Source organism: Balaenoptera musculus, chromosome 15, assembly GCF_009873245.2.
Source record: "Balaenoptera musculus isolate JJ_BM4_2016_0621 chromosome 15, mBalMus1.pri.v3, whole genome shotgun sequence".
NCBI lineage: Eukaryota > Metazoa > Chordata > Mammalia > Artiodactyla > Balaenopteridae > Balaenoptera > Balaenoptera musculus.
Window position 1 is genome coordinate 81965094 of NC_045799.1, and position 23808 is coordinate 81988901.

Consider the following 23808-nt stretch of genomic DNA (forward strand, 5'->3'; position numbering starts at 1 on the left):
TTTAATAATAGTTACTTTAAAGTTTGTGTCTGCTAAATCCAATATTTGGATCATTCTGTCATCTGCTTCTATTGGTTGTTTATTCTCTTGTCGGTCACATTTCTGCATGTCTAGTAATTTTGCATTGTATGCCAGTATTTGTGCATAAAGAAAGAGGCTCTAGGCCTTCCACGATGGGGCCATGCTTTGTTCCAGAGTGTCTATTCCAGTAAATAATAATAATAATAATAAAGCATTGCCCCATCATGGAAGAGGTTGATCATCTCATATCAGTTTTCCTAAGCAGATGTTACTCCTTCCAATAGACTCCTTTTCAATAGAAAGGAACTTTATTTCAGTAAAGTTTTCTTGAATTTTAGTTTTAAATACTTGTTCTGTTCCTTTATTTCCGTTTTCTTCCTCAGGGACTCTGATTTTACCTATGTTGGACATACACACCTGAGAAACAGGCACCAGGTGTTTTAGTTAGATTGTTTTTAGTTTTTTATTACATTTCTCTCCAAAAGGTATCTTGGGAGTTTCTTTCTTATAGGGAGATGATGACAGCCTAGTTCCAGTCTTTTCACTTTTCCACCTCACAAAACCCTGTAGGAACAATATAGAACTAGGCATAGAGAAAATCTACAAACTCTAAAATATGTAACGGTGGGCCAGACCACCCTAAACCAGCAGAATGAGTATGGAAAGCCACAACTGGGAAATTAGCATGGCTGGAACAGTGGGGTGGTTATACTCTGTTCAGTTTTTATTTTACAAAACTCACGTCACTTGATCATTTCCTAATATTCCTCCCTCCCTTCCTGCCCTCTAGGCTGCAGGCTGGTGTTCTGTTTGTTCATTTGTTTGCTTTTTGGCCATGCTGTGTGGCATGGGGGATCTTAGTTCCCCAACCAGGGATCAAACATGTGCCCCCTGCACTAGAAGCTCAGAGTCTTAACCACTGGACCACCAGGGAAGTCCCATTTGTTTTTTGAGGCATGGATTAACAGACAGTAGTCATCGTTTTATTGAAAACACTTGTCCAAAAAAATCACTCAGAAAGCGCAGAAGAATTCAGAAAGCTTTTAACAAATTTCAAACACACGCAAGATAGAATCACTTTGAGTAGGGGAAGTGGAGGGTTGATTTGACACTCAAGAGCCTCATCAAAAGTAGCAGAGACTGGTGGAGGTGGGGGAGCCACATACACCGACACGTGTGCACTCACACAGCTTGATGAAGGGCAGGGCACAGACTAACTTGGTCTAGATAACTGTTTCTTCCTTCAGCAGCGTCTCCCTCTGTATGGAGCTCAGTTCTCCTCCCAAACTCTCCACGTTTTCCAGGTGCGAGATCTCTTGGGTCTCCTCAGTACTCTGGGAAATGGGCAACAAATGACAGCTAAGGCAGGCTGTTTCTTGAACGAGGCAGATGGCACCTGGGTGACAGCAAAAGTTTGGGTCAGGTGAGAGAGAGTGTCAAGCTCAGTGCCTGCCCTAGAGGTCGGAAACTCCCTCCTCTGACCTGACTCCCTCTGGTCTGCACCTGCCCTCCTAGTTCTCCCCTCCAATAAAAGGACAAGGCATACAAATAGATGGATAAACTCATGGAACCGTGGCCAGTGCTGGAAGGCATCTTAGCAATTGTCTAACCATTAATAGGTAAGAAAACAAGGTTTCAGAGAGGAAGGTCAAACACAAAGCCCAGACCTCTTCATGGGCAACTCACTCAAGACCCTCAGTAAGTGAAAGAAAGGAAGAAGAGAATCAACGTTTATAAGAACAAATGGAGATATCTTGAGTGGATAATAAATGCTGTATTACGGCTAAGACTAAGATAAAAGACAACTATTTTCAGCTTTATAGCAGACTAGCTACTATCCCACTAAACACAACAAAAATTCTAAATATTTCTTCAAAAACCTATTATTCATAAATGCATCATCAAGCTGACATCAGAGTAAGACATTCTTAGACGCCAAAACCATAGTGATAACAGGAATCTGAAGGGTTAAGCAACCACATAATTAGCCTTCACCTTGGAGACATGGGCTCAACCCAGGTGACCCTGAGTTTCCATTCTGTTGGCCGTTCGGGACACGGAAAAATAAAAGGAAAGCCCAGGTCCTGCTCACAGTGGGGAAATCTAATAAGAGTCGGCCACATGAAACTGGAACTGCAAAGTTACCTGCATTGACTGAGATTTCACAAACACAGGCTACCTGTTATGTGGGTCTGCAGCTGAACTAACAATACCTAAGTATTTTGGTTGTGATCCTAGGGTAGTTCTGCACCCAAGCACCAGGCAGAAGCAAATGCAAATCCTTTTTTGAGGAAACACTTTAAATACAGGCCTCAAATAATTTCCAACAACGACAACAAAAAAATATTCCAAGGAAAATGAGTTCACAGTCAAAATCCACAGACCATACCAAGAAACAAGGTACCACAGCAAGAGCCTATAGAAACAGCTGTAGAAACAGCAGCAAATAATTCAGTTGTTAAACTTATAAGACACAGAATATAAAATAAGTATGTTTAACATGTATAATAAAAATATATTCAGAGAACAGATTTTAAATATGAGGAAAAAAAGCATAAAGGTAACAAGATTTACAGGAAAATACAACTTCTAGTTATAAAATAGATTAACTGAAATAAAAATTTAATGGCTAGGTTAAATAGATCAGACACAGCTAAAAAGTGAATGGGTAGGGACTTCCCTGGTGGTCCAGTGGTAAAGAATCCACCTTGCAATGCAGGGGGCGCGGGTTTGATCCCCGCTCAGGGAGCTAAGATCCCACATGCTGTGGGGCAACCAAGCCCGCGTGCCACAACTACTGAGCTCACGTGCCTCAACTAGAGCCCGTGTGCCGCAAACCACAGAGCTCAAGGCTCTGGAACCTGTGCACTACAACTATAGAGCCCACACGCCCTGAAGCCTGTGCACCACAACTAGAGAAGAGAAAACCCACATGCCACAACTAGAGACAAGCCCACGTGCCACAACTAAGACCCAATGCAGCCAAAAATACACTTAAAAAATAATGATAATAATAAACAAATATTTTTTTAAAAGTGAATGGGTAAAATTGAAGATACATCTATATAAGTTATACAGAATGCAGCCCAGAAAGACAAAGACAGAAAATATGAAAGAGAAATTAAGACATGCAGGATAGAGTAACAAGGTCTAACAGAAATCTTCCTGGAGTACCACAAAGGACAAAGAGAAAGGGAAAGAAAATGGGGAGGAGATAAAAATGTTTTAGAAATGCTGAAAGATACCACTCCTCAGCTTCAGTTCACACATCAAATCATAACACAAACATCCATACCCTGCAAAATACCAAAAAAGTCTCAGAGAAAAAAAAGTTGCCTCAAAAAGAATGATATTTTTAAAGAGAGCCAACTTCTCAACAATAAGAACAGAAGTGGGAAAGTAATAGAATAATATCTTGAATGCTGAGAGAATAACTGTTAACTTCAAAATGTATATTCAGCAAAACTAACTTTAATAAACAAAAATGAAAGATAATTTCATACAAAGTATGAGATAGTGTATCTCTAACTGACCCTCATTAAAAAAGCTTAAAAAAAAAATGATATAAATGAACTTATTTACAAAACAGAAACACACTCACAGACTTAGAGAACAAACTTATGGTTACCAGGAGGGAAGGGCTGAGGGAGGGATAGTTAGGGAGTTTGGGATTGACAGGTACACACTGCTATATCTAAAATGGATAACCAACAAGGACCTACTGTATAGCACAGGGAACTCTGCTCAGTATTATGTAACAACCTAAATGGGAAAAGAATTTGAAAAAGAATAGATACATGTAAATGAATCACTTTGCTGTACACCTGAAACACAACATTGTTTATCAACTATACTCCAATATAAAATAAAAAGTTAAAAAAAAATCATTATAAAGGATGTACTTCAGGATAATGATCTTAGATAGAAGGTCTGAGGTTTGATGAGCAGCTAAATGGGTAAATATGTGGGTAAATTTAAAATTTAAAAAAAATTTAAAAAATAAAATAATAATAATAACGTATAGAATTTTTAAAAAAACAGAAGAAACCAAAACACTGGACAAAATAGCATATAAGTTGGGGGGGGAGGGTCCTTGAATTACTTATGAAGTGAATAAATATGCTGATTAACTAAGCATGTTAAAATGTCAAGAGTAACTATGACACAAATGAAAACAGACCATATAATTTCCAAACTAATGAGGGAGGAAATGTAATGAGAATTATATACATAAAATTCAATGAGAATTATATACATAAAATTCAATCAACCCAAAGCAAGGCAAGTGAGGTAGGGGGTGGGGAGCAGAAAAAACTGAAAGCACAAACTAAGGTGGTAGAAAAAATACAAATATATCAGTAGTCACAATAAATGTAAATCAACTAAATGCTCCAGATAAAAGACAAAGGTTATAATAAGACTAGATGAAAAAATCCAATCATAAGCTATCTATAAGAGACATCCAAAACATGAAGACAGAGACAGGTTTAAAGTAAAAGACATAACAGGCAAATAATAACCTAAAGAATGTAGAGGTATTTATAGTAATATCAGATAAAACAGACTACAACAAAAAGCATTATAAGAAATAAAAAGTATCACAGCATGATGATAAAAAAGTTCAATCCACTAGTAAAATATAGCAATTCTAAATCAAGGTTTAAACAAGATAATAAAAAAGCTTGATGTAATATTTATAGATAAAAGGTTGCATTCAACATGAGATGTGAAAATGGACCTCAGACTAGGCTATAAAGCAAGTCAATAAATCTGAAAATATTAGGACTATGTAAACCATGATCTCTCATCAAATTGAAACTAAGTTAAAATCATTATCACCAAGATACAATAAAAATTCTATGCTTAGAAATTTAAAAGTATACTTTTAAATAATTCATGAATCAAAGAAAAAATCATAAGGGGAACAAGAGAATATCTGAAATCGAACAACAACAAAAGATATTACATATCAAAATGAGAGCTGCAAATAAAGATGCAATTCTTAGAGGGCAATTGAAGCTTTAAATGCCTACTTAGAAAAGAAGAAATAATCACTGAGCTTAGATCCTGATTTAGGAAGCTGAAAAAGGAACAGCAGAATAAACACAAAAAAAGTAGTAGGGAGGGAAGTTCAAAATAAGAAGCAAAAAGTAATTAAATAGAAAACAAACAAGGTTTGTTTTCAAGAAAGCTAAAAAGCTGGTTCTTTGAAAACACTAAAAAAACCTGATAAACCTCTGACAAACATAGTAATGAAAAAAGAGAAAATTAGGTGTGAAAAAAGTACATAACTACAGGGACTTCCCTGGTGGCGCAGTGGTTAAGAATCCACCTGCCAATGCAGGGGACAAGGGTTCGGGCCCTGGTCCGGGAAGATCCCACATGCCGTGGAGCAACTGAGCCTGTGCGCCACAACTACTGAGCCTGCGCACTAGAGCCTGCGAGCCACAACTACTGAAGCCCGTGTGCTGCAACTACTGAAGCTCGCGCACCTAGACCCTGTGCTCCACAATGAGAAGCCCACGCACCACAACGAAGAGTAGCCCCCTCTCACCGCAACTAGAGAAAGCCTGCACACAGCAACGAAGACCCAATGCAGCCAAAAAAAAAAAAAAAAATTAAACAAAAAAGTACATAACTACAGATACAACACGAATTAAAAGTTAAAACAGAAAAGATTTTGAGTAATTTTATGTCAATAAAATTTAAAACTTAGATAAAATGTATAAATTTAGAGAAATATATAAATTACCAAAACTGACTCAAGAAGAAATAAAATATCTGAATAGTCCTATAATCATGAAAGAAACTCAATCATAAACTTAAAATTCTCCCATAGAGAAATGCCATGCTTCTATAGGAAAGCTTAGTTATACAATTAAATACTCAAGGTGGTAAAAATGAATGAAGCTTAGTTCCTCATATTAACATGGAGGAATCTCAAGATTATGCTGATCAAACATAGCAAACTCCAGAAGAAAAAATACAGTTTGATTATTTTCATATGAAGTTTTAAAGCATGCAAAACTAAATATATACATTGTTTAAGGATATATATGTGCAGTAAACATGATTGGCATAAATTTCTGAAGAATTGAATCCAGAGGGGAGAGAAGAGGAAGAGACCAGGAACAGCCACATGGTAGAGGGGGGAAGACTTCAAAGATATTGAATACTTAATGTTCTAACAAGTTTCATTAATTTTGACAAGCCCATTTTTTTCACATTTTAAAATCTCTGAAATGAGGATGTACCTTACAAGCTCTAGCACCTTGGAATTATACTTGGTATCAATTTTTCTTTCTCAGTGGTACATAAAATAAGGATGTAACTTATAAACGATGGATTTGACAAAACGTGGCTAGTTCTTAAACTATATGGTGGAAATATGGGTGTACAGTTTATTTATAATTACTTGTATCTTACAGATATATTATAAACATTCTTTGTTATATATTCAATGTATAATAAAATCAAGTTAAAATAGGTTCTGATCATGGGTCAGGTTAAAATAGTGGGAAGAGGATTAGGAGTAGGGACAAAATTAGATGGGATTAAGAATTTCGATGATGACGGTTGGTAAAGAAAAAGCGACTGAGTGAGGAATAAGATCACAGATTTCAAGATAAAGAGACAGGAATAGAAAGCCTTAGGAACCGGGATGGTGGTAAGGGAGAGTGTGAAAGTGTGCAAGTTTGGTTCTGAAGTCAAGGAGCATAAGAATGGGGAGGACGAGGGTGGGGGACAGGGCTGAGGCCCTAGAGCAGTGCTGTCAGTAGAACCTTCTGCATCCGCACCATCCAATGTGGAAGCCACTAGGCACATAATAACGTGGTTTTTGAACATGTGAAGTGTGGCTGGCGTGACTGAGGAACTCAATTTCTAACTTGATTTCATTTTAATGAAAGTTAAATAGCCACAAGTGACTACGGTTTTGAACAGCACAGCTCTGGAGCGTCCACAGCTCCTGAATCCAGACAGAGGGCAGGGAGAGGGCACCAGCCCTGGGACACTCACCCGCCACTAGGAACAGAAGGATGCTAAAGCCCAGGACGTAGTAAGGCCACTGCACGGAGGACTGCGGGGGGCTGGGCTTCGTCCGCAGGCTCCGGATCTCCAGGGCGTGCAGCGACAAGGCCAGGAAGGCACAGGCCCCTGTGGGTCACAGGGCGGCAACCTTGCTCTCCTCCCGTGGCCCCCACCTCCACTCCAGCCTTCCTGCACCTGTGTGGCTCCTGCCTGCACCCCTTGCCCCTTCAGAGCCAATAACCTCCACCCCACATGCCTGTCTCGCCCTCCTTCCCAACTCATCTCAAAGCCCGTGTGCCTCACCTCCCAGGGGCCCCATGATCAGAAATCCCTTTCCCGGGTACCCTCTGTGCCTGTGCTCTTGGCTGACTCCAGATGGGGCCCCCTGGGTGTGACGCTTTGGACGAAACTCAACCTGATTTTCCCACTGTGAGCGTTCCACCTCCTCCATCTGATGGGAGCCTCCCAGGGTAGGGCCTTGGTCAGCCTTTTAAAGTCAAAAGGTTCCAGAGGGCAGAGATGATCTCTTCCATTCGTTCATCCAAGAAACATTTGTATTTCATTTATATTCTATATTTCAATTATATTATAACCCTGTACCAGATGCCATGACAGTTGCTGGGATAGAGATTATGGGAAAAAGACCCCCAGACAGATGACATCAAGCCAAGGCTGTGAGGACTGTGCCCGCTGGGAGTGCAGAGCTAGGATGAGCCCCAAAGCGGGGGGATCACAAACCCTGAGGGGGTGGGCTGGGGTGGGCTACTTCACTGAGAGGGCAGCGGAGGAGAGGGGCCCTAAAAATCCCCTCTCCAGAGACCACCCCCCCTCCGTCTCCGGCCGTCTCCCCAGATCCCCCACCCACACGGCTGGGGCCCCCCCTGCTGCTCCCCACCTGTGAGGAAGCTGATGAAGCCTGACACAAGATTGTGCTTCCGGGTCCTCGGAAAGAGCCGAGATGCAAAGGACACCATGACGACGGTGGTGAGGAAGGACAAGATGACGGCGGACAGCAGGAAAACACGGCCAATGATGATGTAAACTGCAGGGGAGGGAGGGAGGGCGGGCTGGCGCCGGGCACCCTGGCCCAGAGGGCAGAGCCCTGCAGAGCCTGGGCAGGGGTGGCCCCGGAGCCTGGTCGCCATCAGGTCCCAAAGCGTGGCCTGGGACCAAGGCTCCGACCCGACAGCTTTGCCCCCAAGCATGCCCTGGGCCCACCATCTTGTTCCCCATGACATGAAAAAAAAATTAGATGGGCAATTTCAGACACTGAAATTATTAACCAATTCTTAACAAATACTGTTATGTGAATCTGGTTGTATCAAAGCGTATGGGAAAACCATGTATTGTTTGGGAAAAAATGGTGGCTTTAATAAACAACATAAAATGAAACTGTCGTGATAAAATCTGTTGCATGTGGAAATGTGAAGAATTGCATCTGCATCGGTCACACTGAAATAAGTCACTGGTGGAAAATCAGAACTTTGTGAGGTCAGGATATTCTGAACTCTGCAAGGGAGTCCCTCACACCCCTATTTAATTATCCACGTTACTAGGAGTAGTGAAACAGACCGAGGATCGAGGGGAATTCATTCTCCTGCTGTTGGCATGATTCAGACCTTGTTAAGGTGAGTCTGCATGACCTCCTGAGTGTGCAGAGGTGAGCGGCTGGGGGAGGGACAAAGGTGTTGAAGACCCAGATACTCTAGAACCTACCCTGGGGTTAAACCAGTGGTTCTCTAGTAAGGGCAGTACTGCCCCCACAGGGGATGTCCGGCAATCCCAGGAGGTAACGGTGGGCGTCACAACTAAGGGGGGGGGGCGCTAATGGACTCTAGTGGGGAGAAGAAGGCAGGGGCGAATTCAGTTCTGTCCTAGCTGCCCCCACCAGTCCTCTGTCACCCCCCAACGCCCACGCTGGCCCCGTCTCCCTCGCCCCCATCCCCGCCCCCATCCCCGCCTCCATCCCCCCTACCCGGTAAGGGTCGAGGCTTCCAGCACTTGATATGGAAGCAGTTCTCAAACAGGCCACTGAAAAACACTTCCTGGGACTCCTCGTTCACCAGACGAACCCAGAAGGGGAAGATGGAGACCAGCAGTATAAGCAGGTAGCCCAGGGAGGTCAAGGCAGGGGCTATGGCCCAGGTGAACCCCTTCATGTCTTTGTCCTCTAATGTCAGCATCACCTGGGGAGGGAAACAATGAAGGGGGGGGGGTCTCACGCGGCACGGGGTGAAGGAGATGATGCCCATGGACATGTTAGCACACGTGAGGCTCGAGAAATGTTGATTTCTGTGCCTTGATTAACCTTACAGCCTTACAGACCTCTTCAGTAGGCCTAAACAATGCATAAAACATTTTCTGCCACTAATTCACTGGGCAATCTCGAGCGTGTGAGGTCCCTTCCTTGAGCCTCAGTTTCCACCTCTGTAAAATTTCCACCTCTCCCAGCTCTAAAGTTCTAACCTCTCAGTTCTGTGGACACCCACCCACTGGCCACAGAAGAACCTCTCCAGTCAGCTGTCAGCTACTATGTGCCTTTTGAGATTTCAGAATGAGGACCAGGGCAGAGATTAAAACCAGGGCCTGAAGTGCCTTTACTCAGTGACTGGCCTTCTTGCCTCAGGACCTGGGGTGTAGACGGACAGGGGTCCACCTGGCCTGGAGGAACCCTCTGCTGAAAAATGAGCAGAAAATATGCACACAGAAAGTTTTAAAAATAGTTTTAGAGTTTCACAGACCCTCCTGAAGCCCTAGGTACCCTCTAGGCCTGGAGGTCAAGACCCTCAGTTAAGGATCCCTCATAACTCCTCCACCACCACCAGCTGTCATTAAGGATGTCTTCTTGGAAGGAGCACCTGTGATGCGGAAGCTAAGTGCCGACAGCTGGATTTGGTTCTGGAAGCCCGTGACCATGTCCCAGCTTTATCACTTGCTGGCTGGGTAACCTCGGGGAACTGGCTAAAACTCTCAGGACCTTGCGTCCCCATTTGGAAAAAAGAGGAAATAACACCTGCCTAGTAAGGTCCTTGCGAGGGCCAAGTGAAATGCTGCCAACAAAGTGTCAAGCACAGTGCTTAGGGCCCAGGAGTTGGGTTAAAGTTGGAGGGTGAGGGGCCGCCAACTTCTCCTAAAATGCAAACATTCCTGAGGGAAATTCGCATTCACAACCTAAGGGCAAATGTATTCAACCAGTCCGCTTTCCTCTCCAGGCTAGCAGGGGAAGGAGAGGGGCGGTTGGAAGCCTGGGTGCGGCAGGCAGGGCGGGCCCTGTCCGGGTGGCCCCCAATGACCCTGGCCACACGGCGGTGCAGAATAGCAACATCAGGGGGTGAGAGAGAGACAGGACATGGGAGGTGGAGGACACCCCAAGACAACAGCCCTTCTTTCCAAGTCGTGCCCAGAGCCAGGCCTGGAGGCTCCTGCCTAAGCAGACTGCCTGGCAGCACCAAGCTTCGCAGCTGCGCGCTGCTGTGGGCAAGACAAGGCCCTCGGAGTGAGGGGTTTCCCTCTCCTCTCTGCCCCTGTGTGTGCCCACGCACCGGGGCCCCTCCACGCTCCCCATGCAGACGCCCCTCTCACTGCAGCCGGGGGCAAGGAGTGTCTCTGAGGCTTTGAGATCTGCTGATCACCACAGCAGAACAAGCCTGGTGGTACAGGGCAGAGGAAATCTGCTGTCTATAAGAGGGTTAACGACTGTTAACCTTCGACTGCTGTCAGAGCGCTTGGAAACTCTCTAAGGCACTCTCTCCTCTTTCTGTTGTTCATTACTTTCTTTTTTTCAGGTCTTCCCACCTGAAAAATTTATCCTGCCATCTCTGCAAAGCTTCCCTTTCGATCTTTCCTCCACCCTCTGGGCAGTACTGATGAGTCACCTGAACTTCAGGGCCTCAGTGTCCTTTACTCTAAGAGGATGAAGACCAGAGAGCCTTGAGTCCTGGCTCTAAAGCTCTCCAGGTAGGAGTCATGGCGGCATCTTGACCCCCATCCTCTGGATGGAATGGAGAACCCTGGACATTTTCCGTTGATGGTCTGAGCCCCTTCCTGTCCCCCCCCGCCCCCCACTGAACCTCAACGTGTCTAAAGCTGACCTCGGTGTCTTCCCTGTTTTAGTCACCCTCTCCACCCCCACGCTCTAGCCTGGAGCTCATGCTGGCTTCTCCGTTCCTCCCACACTTCCACCTCGTCAGCATTCCTCACCTTCTCAGTTTTTCTTTCATAAAGTTTCCCACACACCCAGCCTCCTGCCTCCACACCCGCCATGTCTCCCTCCGTTCCCGGAACACCACAGTCACCCCAAGAACCTCCAGCCTTTCCCGGGGGAAGGGGGGTGCTGTGCCCTCACTTCACCTCTAGACCTTTTAAATCCCACATCTTCTGCAAAGCTCAGCTTGGTCCTGTCCACTCCACGGACCCTCCCAGCCACCAGCCATTAACGATTCATTCCACAAAAGTGAACTGTGTACTTACCGGGCGCCCCATGCCCAGCTTAGGCCAATGGGGAGAATCAGGGATGAAAAAAGACAGGAACTCGCAGGCTCTTGGTAACTACTGGGGAGAAGAGACAGAAACTTGTCACGAGGTACAGCGCTTTCCCTCCCCCCCCCCGGGGTGACTGAGAGGCCAGGCGCCACCTCCTAGCTGTCTGTCCCCTTGCCCACCCCAGGCTGCTCTCCCGTGAGCGGGACCTTGTGGGCCTTTCTCCGGGGATAGGCCAGCGTCCTGCATGGAGCAGCCCTCAGTGCTGGTTCTGGACGACTGTGCGCCAGGGATATACAACTGGGGGACACACTGATATAAGCCAGACTCAAAGGACCATAGACATGTTCATATAAAGGGGGATTTGCAGAGCCCTTTGTACTGATGGGGAAACAGCTGGAAAGAAGAACGGACTGGTCCAGGATCCCAGGCTCGGTCAGAGTGGAGGCAGGGACCACAGTCCTGCACAGCTGCCCCTCCCTCCTCACCTCTTCACCAGTCGCCACTGGCCAGCGGTTCAGTTCGGGATTCCCAAAAGCGGGGGTCAGGGAGAGAGAATGGGGGGAACAGAAAACTGCCAACTTTTTACTTTGCCAAGGGCATTCAAAACAAAGCAAAACTACTGCCATCTACTATCACCAATTGTTTTCATTATTATTTTGAAAAGGACCTATGGCACTGGAAAGCAGAAGAGCTGCATGCTCCGTGGGCCGGATTCCCGCCGGCTGAGTCTCCCTGAGCCATCGCGCCGCAGCCCGAGGGCAGCCCTGTCACCGGCCCAGGCCCTGCGCATGCCAGGGACAGCTGAGAACTACACAGGGCGAAGAACGCGAGGAGCAGCATAAAGTGCATCTCAGGCTGGACCGGGAAGAGACCAGGAGGGAACCGTCTGGGCCGCGAGGAGCCTCACTCCCCACTTTTCCCGCCAGTAATTTGCGGCTACTTGGGCTGCAGACTGGCTTAGGTTCCGTCAGAGGTTCCTTCCTGCTGACCACCCTCCACCCTTCCGTGGCCCCAAAGCCCCAGTGACATTTTCCAGACCCAAAGATGGGTCCTGACCTGGCCATCAGCCCCCAGATCCAGCCCCGCAGGTCCCAACAGCCGGCCGGTAATGTTTGGGGTTTGGGGGGCCTCTTCCTCTTCCTCGCCCTCCCCCTCCCAACCCGTGGCTCCGCCTCCGCTCGCCACCGCCCCCCCACTGTTTCCCGTCCCTCTGCCGAGGCACCGTTGGGGTCTCCCGGTCTCCCGCTCTCCCGGGCGGGGCTTCCCTCCAGGCGGCCCGCGGTCCGGCCCTTCCGTTGGCCCCCGAGGCCCGGCGAGGGTCTGCTCCGTCTCCCGGCAGAGCCCACCGAGCCCTCGGGGCCATGCAGGGGAGGGCGGGGGTCTCACCTCTCGGCCCGGCCGCCGCCCGCCGCTGACCTGGTCCTCGGCTGGGGGAACCTGGCCTCCGGGGTGGTTCGCGGTCCCGGCCTCGCTTACCGGTGTGCGGAACAGAGTGGGGGCTGGAGCAACCTGAAGTCCGCGGATCTGAATTCGGATTCCAGCTCTGCCATCACCAGCAGGATGACCTTGGGTGAGTTACTTCTCCTTCCTGGGTGTCAGTTTTCTCATCTGTGAAACGGGAATGATAATAGTAACTCCTCCCGTGGGATGGCTGGAAGTGCCTGGAAGACACGTCTCTGTGGACTCCGCAGAGAGGCAGCGCTACACAAACAGCAGCCTGGACCGCGAGCCTGGAAGAAGCCCGAGTTTCCTGACTACCCAAGGCCCTGCCAGTTCGCTCCCCTTCCCCAGGACCCTCGCTCACCCCCCTCCCCCACTCCCAGGCCCTCCCTCGCCCTTGCCCTGCGCATGCGTTCTGATCGCCTTCAGGCCCCCACCCCCACCCCGCCCCCGGCCCTCACATTCCTCCGCTCTTCTCTGCCCTCGCGTCTTAAGGCTGACTGCACCTCTCACCACGTGGGCTGGTTTTAAACTTTTAAACTTAGGCTCTTCCAAGAGAGGCACTCTGGCTCCTGGCCCTGGGGGTGGGGTGGGGGGCTGGTTCGAGTGGCAAGAGCGGCCACACTTGGAGCCGGATAAGTCACCAGCCCCCCTTGCTTTGAGTCTACGCCCACCAAGGAAACGCATTTGTAACTCCTAAGATTTTAAAAAGCCAGGACCATGTCTGCCACCTCCTCACACCTCTCCACTAGGGCCAGCACATATTCAAAGACAACAGGAAGGGATGAGAGCTGATGAACCACTAATTTATTGAATCACCTATCATGTGAGAGGCATAGGAAAGGCCCTTTTACTAGTCAGGATTCTATCTGTCCTAAGGTTCAGACCCCGATTTGTAAGCGCTCAGGCAAGACAGGGGTCTTTATTGGCTTAGCTGGGGCAGGGCAGAGTACAGCTGGGGAGGCCTGGAGCCAGGCCAGGGAGACCCCCTCTGCCCTGATCTCAGAGAGATGGCTTTGATCCCCTCCACCCCATAGGCTATCATCCTCCAGGCGGCAGGGGATACAGTCAACTTCCAGACTCACATCCCCACATTTAGCCACCTGAGGGAAAAAGAATATTTTCTTCACCCTATTCCCACCCCTACTTGGTTGGAAATTTCCCAGGGAAGCATTCTGATTGGCTCAGCTCTGGTCAAAAGCTCATTCCACTCTGGCCAAAGAAGATGACTCAGCTGTGCCCCACAGAGGCCGGGCAGGTAGGATCATCTAAGAAGCCGGCGATTTGGACCACTTATCTGGAGCAGCGTAGAAACTTTCTAAAAGGAAGTGAACACCTTTGTAAATGGTGTTCTCAGAAGAAGGGAGAAGTTATGGCAGACCGTGACATCATCGTCATATGCACTCTATGTCATACTTTTTTACACAGCAAATCCAAATCATGGGCATTATTATGCCCAGGCTGCAGATGAAAAAACTAAGTCTCAGGTTAAGAACATGCCCAAACTATCACGTGGATGGTTGCTAAAGGGTCATGGATGACTACGAAAACCATCAGGCTGTAGAGGAACAGATTCTTCACATGGTGCTGGAGTTTATCATCCTCACAAATTACTAATTGCAAAAGGAAAACATATCTTTACATAGGAGAAATCTAGCAGTCACTACCTTAAACAAGTGAACAGACAGCGCTACTTGGGGTGGAATAATCTGACATCATGTGCCTCTTGAGGTGATAACAGTATGAAGGAGACATCACCTGTGAGGTATTCTTGCCAAAAATGTGTCATCAGGCCTCTAAACCTCTTTTCAGTTAAGAGAAAATACAGCGGGGCGAGAAGGAAGCTAAATACCACCGGAGGAAAACAAGGAAATCAATTTTGTAGAAAATTATAAAGGATAACTCTTCTTGACTCCTCCAAAAGTCACTGTCATTTAAAAAAAAAAAAAAGTGGAACTATTCTAGATTAAAAGAAACTAAAGAGATATAAAGCCAAATGTAATGTGACCCTTGATTTTTTTTTCTGATTGAAATAATCTAACTATAAAACACATTCTTGGGGCAACTAGGGAAAATCTAAATAGAGAGTCCATTTTAGATAGTATTATGGAATTAAATTCTTTTTCTTAGGTATGTTAATAGTGTTGCGATTATGTAGGAGAATGACCTTACTCTTAGGAGACACATGCCATAGTATTTAGGGTGAAGGTTATATCTGAGCTTACTTTCAAATGATTCAGAAAAAAAGCATATAGATAGAAAGCAAATATGGAAAAATGTTAATACTGTCCATCTAAGTGGAGGATATATAGGGTGTTCATTATTCTATTCTTTCAAGTTTTCTGTATATAAATCAGACCAAAAAGTCAGAAAAAATAAAAAGAGACCTTGTCTAAGAACACAAATAGCTGGAAGCTGAACCCGGGTTTATCACTCAGCCACTCAAACACAAGTGCTTTCTCTAATGACAGAGGCCAGGATAGGTGAATATGGTCCCTGCCCTCATCGAGCTTGCAGCAAGCGCAGAAGACAGGCAACTGAATAAATCATTTTTTTAAAGTGTGCTTGGTGCGCAAAAAGCATAGCATGCTACGGCAATTGCAGAGGGCAAACAATTCAGTCCAAAGGAAGACCTGCCAAGAAAGCCCTTCTAGACAGAATCTTACTCCCAAAAAAGGATTGCAATGTGCGAAGACTTTTACCTGCTCTACAGCAAGAAATACTGTACATTATACTCTGCACACATGCTCCCTTGCGCACAAACAGAAGTCTGACTTACCTTTGTGATGGATGTTTTCTACTCCATTCTAGTTCTGCCTACTTTTTCCTCTTACCCTTTGCTGCTCTTAACTCATTACAATAAATTAATTTTAAGACCCCCTAGTGGCTCTTGACCTACATTTGAAAAATACTGTGTTCAAGGACCCAGTGAATTTCAGAATGACTGGGAGAAGGGGAGGCCACAGAGGGCTGGAGAAGTCAGCGGGCAGAGCTGGCATTTGAAGGGTCTTGATTTCATCCTGAGGTCCATGACGGGCCTCTGGTGGGATTAAAGCAGTCCCATGTGGGTGCCACTGCCAAAATTCATCTTCCTCCTCCTCCTGTCTCCCTGAGAAATGGACTATTTCCTGCCAGATCAATAAACAAAGGATGTCACAGTCGTCAACGATTGCAGCCCTCCAACGTGAGCTGAGGAAACTCAGGACAGAAAAGAACACCTGCCATCTAGCAGCCATCAGACTGCAGCCTCTCCCTGTGATGAACCCTGAGGAAACTCAGGATGTCAGACTACTGGCCCCAGATAACTGAGGTGCACAGCAAATGAATGATTTCAGTGAGCCAAGACTCTTGCATCCTCCCATACATAGAAAAGCTAAATTCCTTGAGATATCTGGTTTTCTTTAACAATAATCTTTTGATGTCCCAACAACCGGTCCTTTGTTGCCAAACTCCTATATATCCTGGCTCCCCCTCACCTCCTCGGAGCAGTTTCTCAGAGTTATCTGAAACGCTGTTCCCCCGGGGCTGCAGTCCTTATTTTGCCCCAAATAAAACTTAACTCGCAGCTCTCACGTTGTGCTTTTTTTTTTTTTTAAGTCAAGATCCTTATTGCCCAAAGACTCCTACCCCTTCAACCAGAGCATAGGAAATGCCTCTCACCCCGGGGGCCCAAGGCTGTGTATGGCTTGGGACTGCCAGGCCAGCCCCTCCCAGGACTGAACGATTTAGAAAGTGTGTATAAGTTTAGGTTATAGTCTCCTCTGGAAGCATTTTCATGTTTTCCCGGGTCTAGGGTAGGGGGAGAGGCAAGGGAACAGGGAACTGTCTGCTGGAAAAGTAGGTAGAGAGCCCATGAGCTGGGGCTGGAGTCTTTAGAGTTCTGACTCCCCCAGGCTCTGTGCTTCCTTGGTCCCGAGCTCCAAAGGGAAAACCCAAAGTTACCCAAACCATAGCTTTACTGCACAGGACAGAACCAGAACCTGGCAATGAGCAGGCCCTGAGGGCGCCCACCCAATAGCTGGCTCCACCCCCAGCACAACAGTCCCTCCCATCGCTCCTTCCACCCGGCCTGGGACACCCTGTCTGTCTCCTCTCACACAGGCCCCGGAGTCTCTCCGTACTCCCAGCCCAGCCCTCTTGCCAGCCCCTCAGTGACTAAGCCACCAGATCCTGTGTGGTCTCTTTGTGTCCTCTTAGCACCTGTGAAGCATTGGTAACCTCTACTGTATAGATTCTCAACCTTGGTTGCACATTAGAATTACTTGGGAGCTTACAAAACCCCAAAGTCCAGGCCATACCCCATACCAAATGTACACAACCTCAGAGACTGAGGCTCCAGTGCTTTGAAAGCTCCCCAGGTGATTCCAGTAGGCAACCCAAGCTGAGAATCTCTGCTCTACTGGGTCCTGCTGCAGCTAGGAGCCATGAGGGGCGGGGGAATGAGGTCACGATAGGTTCGGGTGATCCACCCTCCTGGTTTGCGGAGGACTGAGCGTTTTACTGGATGTGGGACGTTCGATGTTACGGCTGGGAAAGTCCTGGCAAACTGGGATGAGCTGGTCACCCTCGTGTTCACCTGAGCTCTAACGGCTTGATGAACTACTCTGTCCACTAGTAATATTTGTGCCTAAAGAACCAGAGCCCCGCTTGAGTGCTTTTGATACTGCTAGGCAAACTCTTTTCTCCCCTCTCCTGGCCTCCAGGGACACCTCCGCTCTTGAGGCCTGGCACGTGACCCCACACACTTACCTTGTCCTGGGGTGCCCTTCTCTGCCAGTCAGAATCCGACCTGGCCTTCAGACCCCACTCATCAAGCCCTGCCTTATTCCAGAAGCTTCTCAGACCCCACAGAAGGAAAGGGCCCTTTCTGTGGTATAACGGGGTGGGAGGGACTCAAAGAGGGTCACATGCCAGATGGAGTAAGTGGGCCCACTGACTGAGGGCTCAGACCTGGCCTCACAGAGTCTACTCGGTGTCCAGATGTCAAGGTGACCCTTGTGTAGTGTGATAATCACCTACAGGAACAGGGGAGGAAGGTGGGGGAGTGCAGAGAAGCGTGGAGACAAACAGGAAGACTTTGGCTTCCAGTAAACAGATTCACTCCACAGCCACTGAACACCTGTGTGCATAGCACCAGACCAGGCAGGGAAAGGTATACAAGACAGAGGCAACATTCAATTTCAAGAGTCTACAACATTAAGTATAGTTTTCACCGATATTTTAGATAATCACTAATCCAGACTAACAGGAGGAAAAATAATCTGATTTTTTGTAATCAAAACATAAGCGTTTAGAACAAAGTAGATATTTCTCTCAGATGCCTAGAATAAATCTAAAATATACTGCCTACTAGAGGAACTTTGGGAATCTCCTTTAATGATTAAAATATTCATGATAGGGGCTTCCCTGGTGGCGCAGTGGTTGAGAGTCTGCCTGCCAATGCAGGGGACACGGGTTTGAGCCCTGGTCTGGGAGGATCCCACATGCCGCGGAGCAACTAAGCCCGTGTGCCACAACTACTGAGCCTGCGCGTCTGGAGCCTGTGCTCCGCAACAAGAGAGGCCGCGATAATGAGAGGCCCGCGCACCGCGATGAAGAGTGGTCCCCGCTCGCCGCAACTGGAGAAAGCCCTCGCACAGAAACGAAGACCCAACACAGCCAAAAATAGATAAATAAATAAATAAATAAGTGAAATTCTTTAAAAAAAAAAAAAAATATTCATGATAAATTTGTGCTCAAATTTTTGATTTTTTTAAAATTTTACCAATCATGTATCACACTATTCAACTACTTTGCAAACTTTTCCCTCGATAATTACACGGTAGTGAAGCTCTGCCTCAGGTTATGATTGAAGTTTTGTTATAAAGGAGTCTGAACAGTAGCTTTCCTGATAGGAAATCTTGAAGCTTATTATTGAGGTTCTTTTTTAAAAACAGCCAGAAGCTAACCATTTCTCTCTACCTAAACTTGAGATAAATGTGTACTTCTCATAGGATAGTAAGCATGTGTATGACTAGATTCAATCAGAGAAGGAAAACCACGGCCCAGTAAAGGCAAAAAAGAATCCTGGGGAAGGTAGACCAGTTTCATGTCCAGCTCCAGTGAGGTGAGTCAGCAGATCAGTGACATGTGTGAGCTACAAAATTACTGCTGCTTCTGTTCTGCCCTCCAACTCTCCCAAGAATCTCCCTTGTAGACCACACAAACCGAAAAATACAAGAAAGGGAAGTCTGACAAATGCAGTTCAGCCTACCAGAGTTGACACACAACAAAGCCCATGACATGTTATACTGAGAAATTATTGGGCTTAGAAAATTTGCCCATTTATTAAAAAGCATCTATGAAATATAAAACAAAAAGAGATTCAGTAGTCTGCAGGACACTGAGGAGCAAAAATGCTGGTCCAAGAAGACCCAAGAGCCACTTCCATGTATAGTTACACCCAACAGGACAGATGAGATACAAGGAAAGCTATTGAATTCAAAGGTCACATTGCAGCTTTCCTGATCTATGAGTCTGAATCCAGAATGCCCTGATTCTTTCTTCCCTGGAATGGACCTAACTCATTCCATTTTTGGCAGAAGATTATGGAGATGTGAAAAAAAAACATAGAATCTCCCTCTGATGTAGATCCTCAAAATCAAATAAAAAGTAGTGCTGACTTAAGCTTCCACTTTAGTCATTCCTTCTGTAGTGTCACATGACGCCCCTTTCGTGCCCCTCTCCGACTGATAGCAAGGCTCTCCCCATACCCATCATTCCCCCAAAGGAAACTGGCTAATGCTGAGTAAGACGGGAACTCTGTCTAAAGGTATTCATGCACTGAACACATCCATGAGATCTGTCCACTATGTGGATTTTCAGGCCTTAGTAAGAGTTGAGCTAGGACTGAAGGCCGTCTGCACTCACTACAGCCAAAGGTTTTCTCCCCAGCGTGAGTTCTCTGATGTTCGCTAAGAGCTGAACTCCAACCAAAGGCTTTACCACCTTCACTTCATTCACAGTTTCTCTCGTGAATGGATTCCCAGGTGATCAATAAGGTATGAACTGTACTTGAAGGTTTTCCCACATTCTTTACATTTAGAAGGTTTTACCCCACTGTGAGTCTTCTGGTGCTGAATAAGGTGGGAGTTCCGACTAAAGGCCTTCCCACATTCACTACACTCATAGGGTCTTTCTCCAGTGTGAATTCTATGATGTTTGATAAGCAGTGAACTCCTACTGAAAGATTTCCCACACTCATTACAGTCATAAGGAGTCTCCCCTGTATGGACTCTCTGATGTTCGATGAGGTGTGAGTTACGACTGTAAGCTTTCCCACAGTCGCTGCATTCATATGGTCTCTCTCTGGTGTGAACTCGCTGATGTTCTGTTAGATTTGAGCTCTGACTGAAAGCCTTCCCACATTCGGTACATTCATAGGGCTTCTCCCTAGTGTGGATTCTCTGATGTCGAAGGAGACTTGAGCTCCGACCGAAAGCTTTTCCGCACTCATTACACATGTAAGGCATCTCCCCCGTGTGGATGATCTGATGCTGGATGAGGTGTGAGCTGCGCCGGAAGGCCTTCCCACACTCACCGCATTCATAGAGTTTCTCCTCGGTGTGAATTCTTTGATGCTGAATGAGATTTGAACTATGGCCAAAGGCTTTTCCACATTCATGACACTCATAAGGCTTCTCTTGCGTGTGGATTTTTTCATGCTGAATACGGTATGTATTCCGTCTGAATAGCTTGCCACAAACGTTGCACATTTGAGATTTCTCTTCCATAAGAATGTGTGTCTGTCGGATAAAGTCTGAGATATGACCAAAGTTCTGTCCATACCCATAGGGTCCTGCATGTTTGTTTCGTTCACATTCATCTCCTTCGTGTGGCTGTGTCCCTACTTCAAGAGATTTCTGCTTTATAATTAATTGATCCTCAGTCCAGGTCTCACCATCTGACGGAAAATACAAAAAAAGTATATGTAACAATAAAAACTCCCTGTGGGAAACAGGATGATCAAAGTATTCCAGGGTATCTGGTTCAAAAAAGTATGAAAAATGGCCTCACAATAGGAGGAAAAGATGGATAAAAGCTGAGCAGATTTGGAGAAAGTGGTGGGGAAACTAAAGTGAGGATTTATATGTGAAGTCCCTGACCAGACAGATACACTGGAATTAGCAGAATAGGAAAGCAGAGTTTGAGGGAAGTGGGATTATCTCAGAACACAGGAAGGGTGATGCTGGGGGCTCTGTGTGGGGAGGGGCAGGGACTGAGCGGATAAATAAGAGAACCTCAGCAGAGGTTCTGTCCACGTGGTACCCTGGTCACATGGGTTGTCACTGTGGTAACAGGAAAGGCTCCCTTCCTGTAATCACACACCAGCACCTTCCTCACTCCTGTTGAGAGCCTCTCTCTACAAACAGATGCTCACATGCTCATTCATGAACATGACATACTCGGACCTTAGATGCACCTTTTAGAAATTGTACAAACTGGGAGGATTTGCGAGAGGAAGGGAGGGGAGAATAGGAGGAAAAGTTGTTTAAAATATGAAGCACGGGGTAGTGAGAAATACTTCCAAATCTTTCTCAACTCTAAGAGAACATACAAAAACCAATTCTGGGGACTTCCCCGACAGTCCAGTGGTTAAGAGTCTAACTTCCAATGCAGGGGGCGCAGGTTCAATCCCTGGTCAGAGAACTAAGACCCAAGATCCCACATGCCACGCGGTGCGGCCAAAAATTAAAAAACAAAAAAAAAAATTCTGCACCCTAGCTGTATCTAAGGGAGACCTTAGAAAAACATCTCCTGTTTACTATAATACATTTCTCCTCTTAAGTTTTACTTTTTAAATATGGCTTACTGAAGTGCAGTGATATTACAGAAAGAAGGCCCTCTGCTTAGGGGGATCTTTCTGGAAGAAGGGGGTGCTGAGGAATATCCAATGTCGTTATCATTTCCATCAGCAGTGAAAGTCTAAAACATATGCAACCCTGATTTTAGTAGGGAATGGTCATTGTCTTTAAGGAATTTAATAAGTATCTGGTCTCACAGAACCATATTTACATGTGTTCTCCACCTCCAGATATGCCCTCATCTTCCGTACATTCAATTTGGATACTGGATTTCTTACAAATTTTTTTGTGATGAGAACTTTTAATATCTACTCTCTAAGCAACTTTCAAATATACTACATGGTGTTACTAACTATAGCTGTACCTTACATCCCTGGGACTTATTCACCTTACAACTGTAAGTTTTGTACTTTTGGACCCCCTTCATCCAGTTCTCCCACTCCCCACCCCCCGCCTCTGGCAACCACCAGTCTGTTCTCTGTATCTATGAGTTTGGATGTTTCAGATTTCACATACAAGTCAGGTCATACAGTGTTTGTCCTTCTCTGACTTATTTCACTTAGCATAATGTCCTCAAAGTCCATCCGTGCTGTTGCGATGGCAGGAATTCCGTGTTTTTTATGGCTGGATAACATTCCACTGTGTGTACAGAGAGCACATGTTCATCCATTCATCCGTCGATGGACATTTAGGTTGTTTCCATGTCTTGACTATTGTAAATAATGCTGCAGTGAACCTGGGGGTGCAGATATCTTTTCGAGAGAATGATTTCTTTTCCTTTGAATAAATACCCAGAAGTGCTGGATCACATGGTAGTTCCATTTTTAATTTTTTGAGGAACCTCCATACCATTTTCCATAATGGCTGCACCAATTTACATTCCCACCAACAGTGCACGAGGGTTCCCTTTTCTCCTCATCCTCATCAACACTTTTTATTTCTTATCTTTTCGATGTTAGTTATTCTACCAGGTGTGAATGGATTGCTGGTTTAATGTTTTTATGTCCCCTTGCACGTGTGTTTACCTTACTTGTCAGACAGTTTGCAAGCTCCTGAGGAGCAGGGACTAGGGTTTCTTCTCTACCTCCCTGACCTGGCCCCCATCTGTCTTTCCAGCCTCATTCTGATCTTCTCCCTACACAAAGCCTCTTTACTATCTGTTGAACCACTCTAGTCATAATATGTGAAGGCTGAGATGTTGTAGAGGATGTGCCTTTTATTTGGCCCACTGCCCGAGATTTGACAGCTTGCCCAACGTAGTCGAGAATGTCAATCTCACTGCTCTCAGGCCCTGTTCAATATCACCTTCTCCATGAAGCTGAAGGTGATTCTTTTCCTACAGCTCTTGAAATACTCATCTTTAAGTCATGTAACAGTCAGTACGTTTTTTTGTTTTTTTTTGTTTTTTGTTTTTGTTTTTTTTTGGTTGCTATATAACTTTTATTTCTGGAAGGTAAAGTAGATACAACAATATACAAAAAAAAAAAAAAAGAAAAGAGAAGAAAAAACCCACAATAATATAAATTTTTACACTATTAAGTAAGTATACATTGGAATTTGAATGCAGTGCTCAGGACAGCATCTCACAAACCACCGTGTGGGTAGCTTAGGCATCCATGGGAATCCCTCGGCTGGGCAGGGGTCAGGCAGGCAGGCCCTGGAGGACTGGGTTTTTTAAGGGAGGGGCCAAAACAAGTCTCAGCTCCTCTCAGGGCTTTTGCTATAATCAGGGTTAAAACCAGAAACACATGCGACCTAAAAGCCATGGGGTTTTAGTTTCTGCTCCAGCGAAGCCGGGATCCTCACCCGAGGTCCCTCGAGTTAAGCTAATTATGATCTAGAGAGTGTTGCTAAAGGGAGATTGCTCCATACTACCTATCAACCCCTGTTTGTCTTGAAGAGATGGTCTCGTCCCCTTCCTTCAAAAACTGGCGAATTTGGGTGTAACGCATAGCATTCCCTAGAAACTCTGGTCGACCGAGACAAGGTGGTT

The 23808-nt window shown here is 46.0% G+C and overlaps 2 protein-coding genes across 4 annotated transcripts in view; both read right to left on the reverse strand.

The window, feature by feature from the left end:
• Nucleotides 1-982: 982 nt before the first annotated feature.
• The window catches only part of TMEM225B (transmembrane protein 225B), a 45583-nt gene continuing 22757 nt past the window's right edge, over nt 983-23808 (reverse strand). Inside the window, exons 4-9 of one of the 3 annotated variants that reach the window (XM_036824710.1) lie at nt 13009-13140; nt 11521-11601; nt 9026-9236; nt 7946-8092; nt 7039-7176; nt 983-1417 (exon numbers count right to left, since the gene is read on the reverse strand). In XM_036824710.1, the coding sequence (XP_036680605.1) occupies nt 1245-1417; nt 7039-7176; nt 7946-8092; nt 9026-9236; nt 11521-11532 (681 nt within the window). In that variant the 5' untranslated portion in view covers nt 11533-11601; nt 13009-13140 and the 3' untranslated portion in view covers nt 983-1244. Of the gene's footprint in view, nt 1418-7038; nt 7177-7945; nt 8093-9025; nt 9237-11520; nt 11602-12918; nt 13141-23808 lie in introns of all 3 variants that reach the window. The other 2 variants (XM_036824707.1, XM_036824708.1) reach the window with 2 other exon arrangements.
• Nucleotides 19971-20726, reverse strand: LOC118881675 (zinc finger protein 286A-like). Its single transcript, XM_036826795.1, has one exon. It carries the CDS (start codon nt 20724-20726, stop codon nt 19971-19973), a length of 756 nt encoding a protein of 251 aa, XP_036682690.1.

Bases quoted from the DNA above. Each gene is read 5' to 3' on its own strand.
- LOC118881675 (XM_036826795.1), bottom strand. From the start codon at position 20,726: ATGTGCAACGTTTGTGGCAAGCTATTCAGACGGAATACATACCGTATT.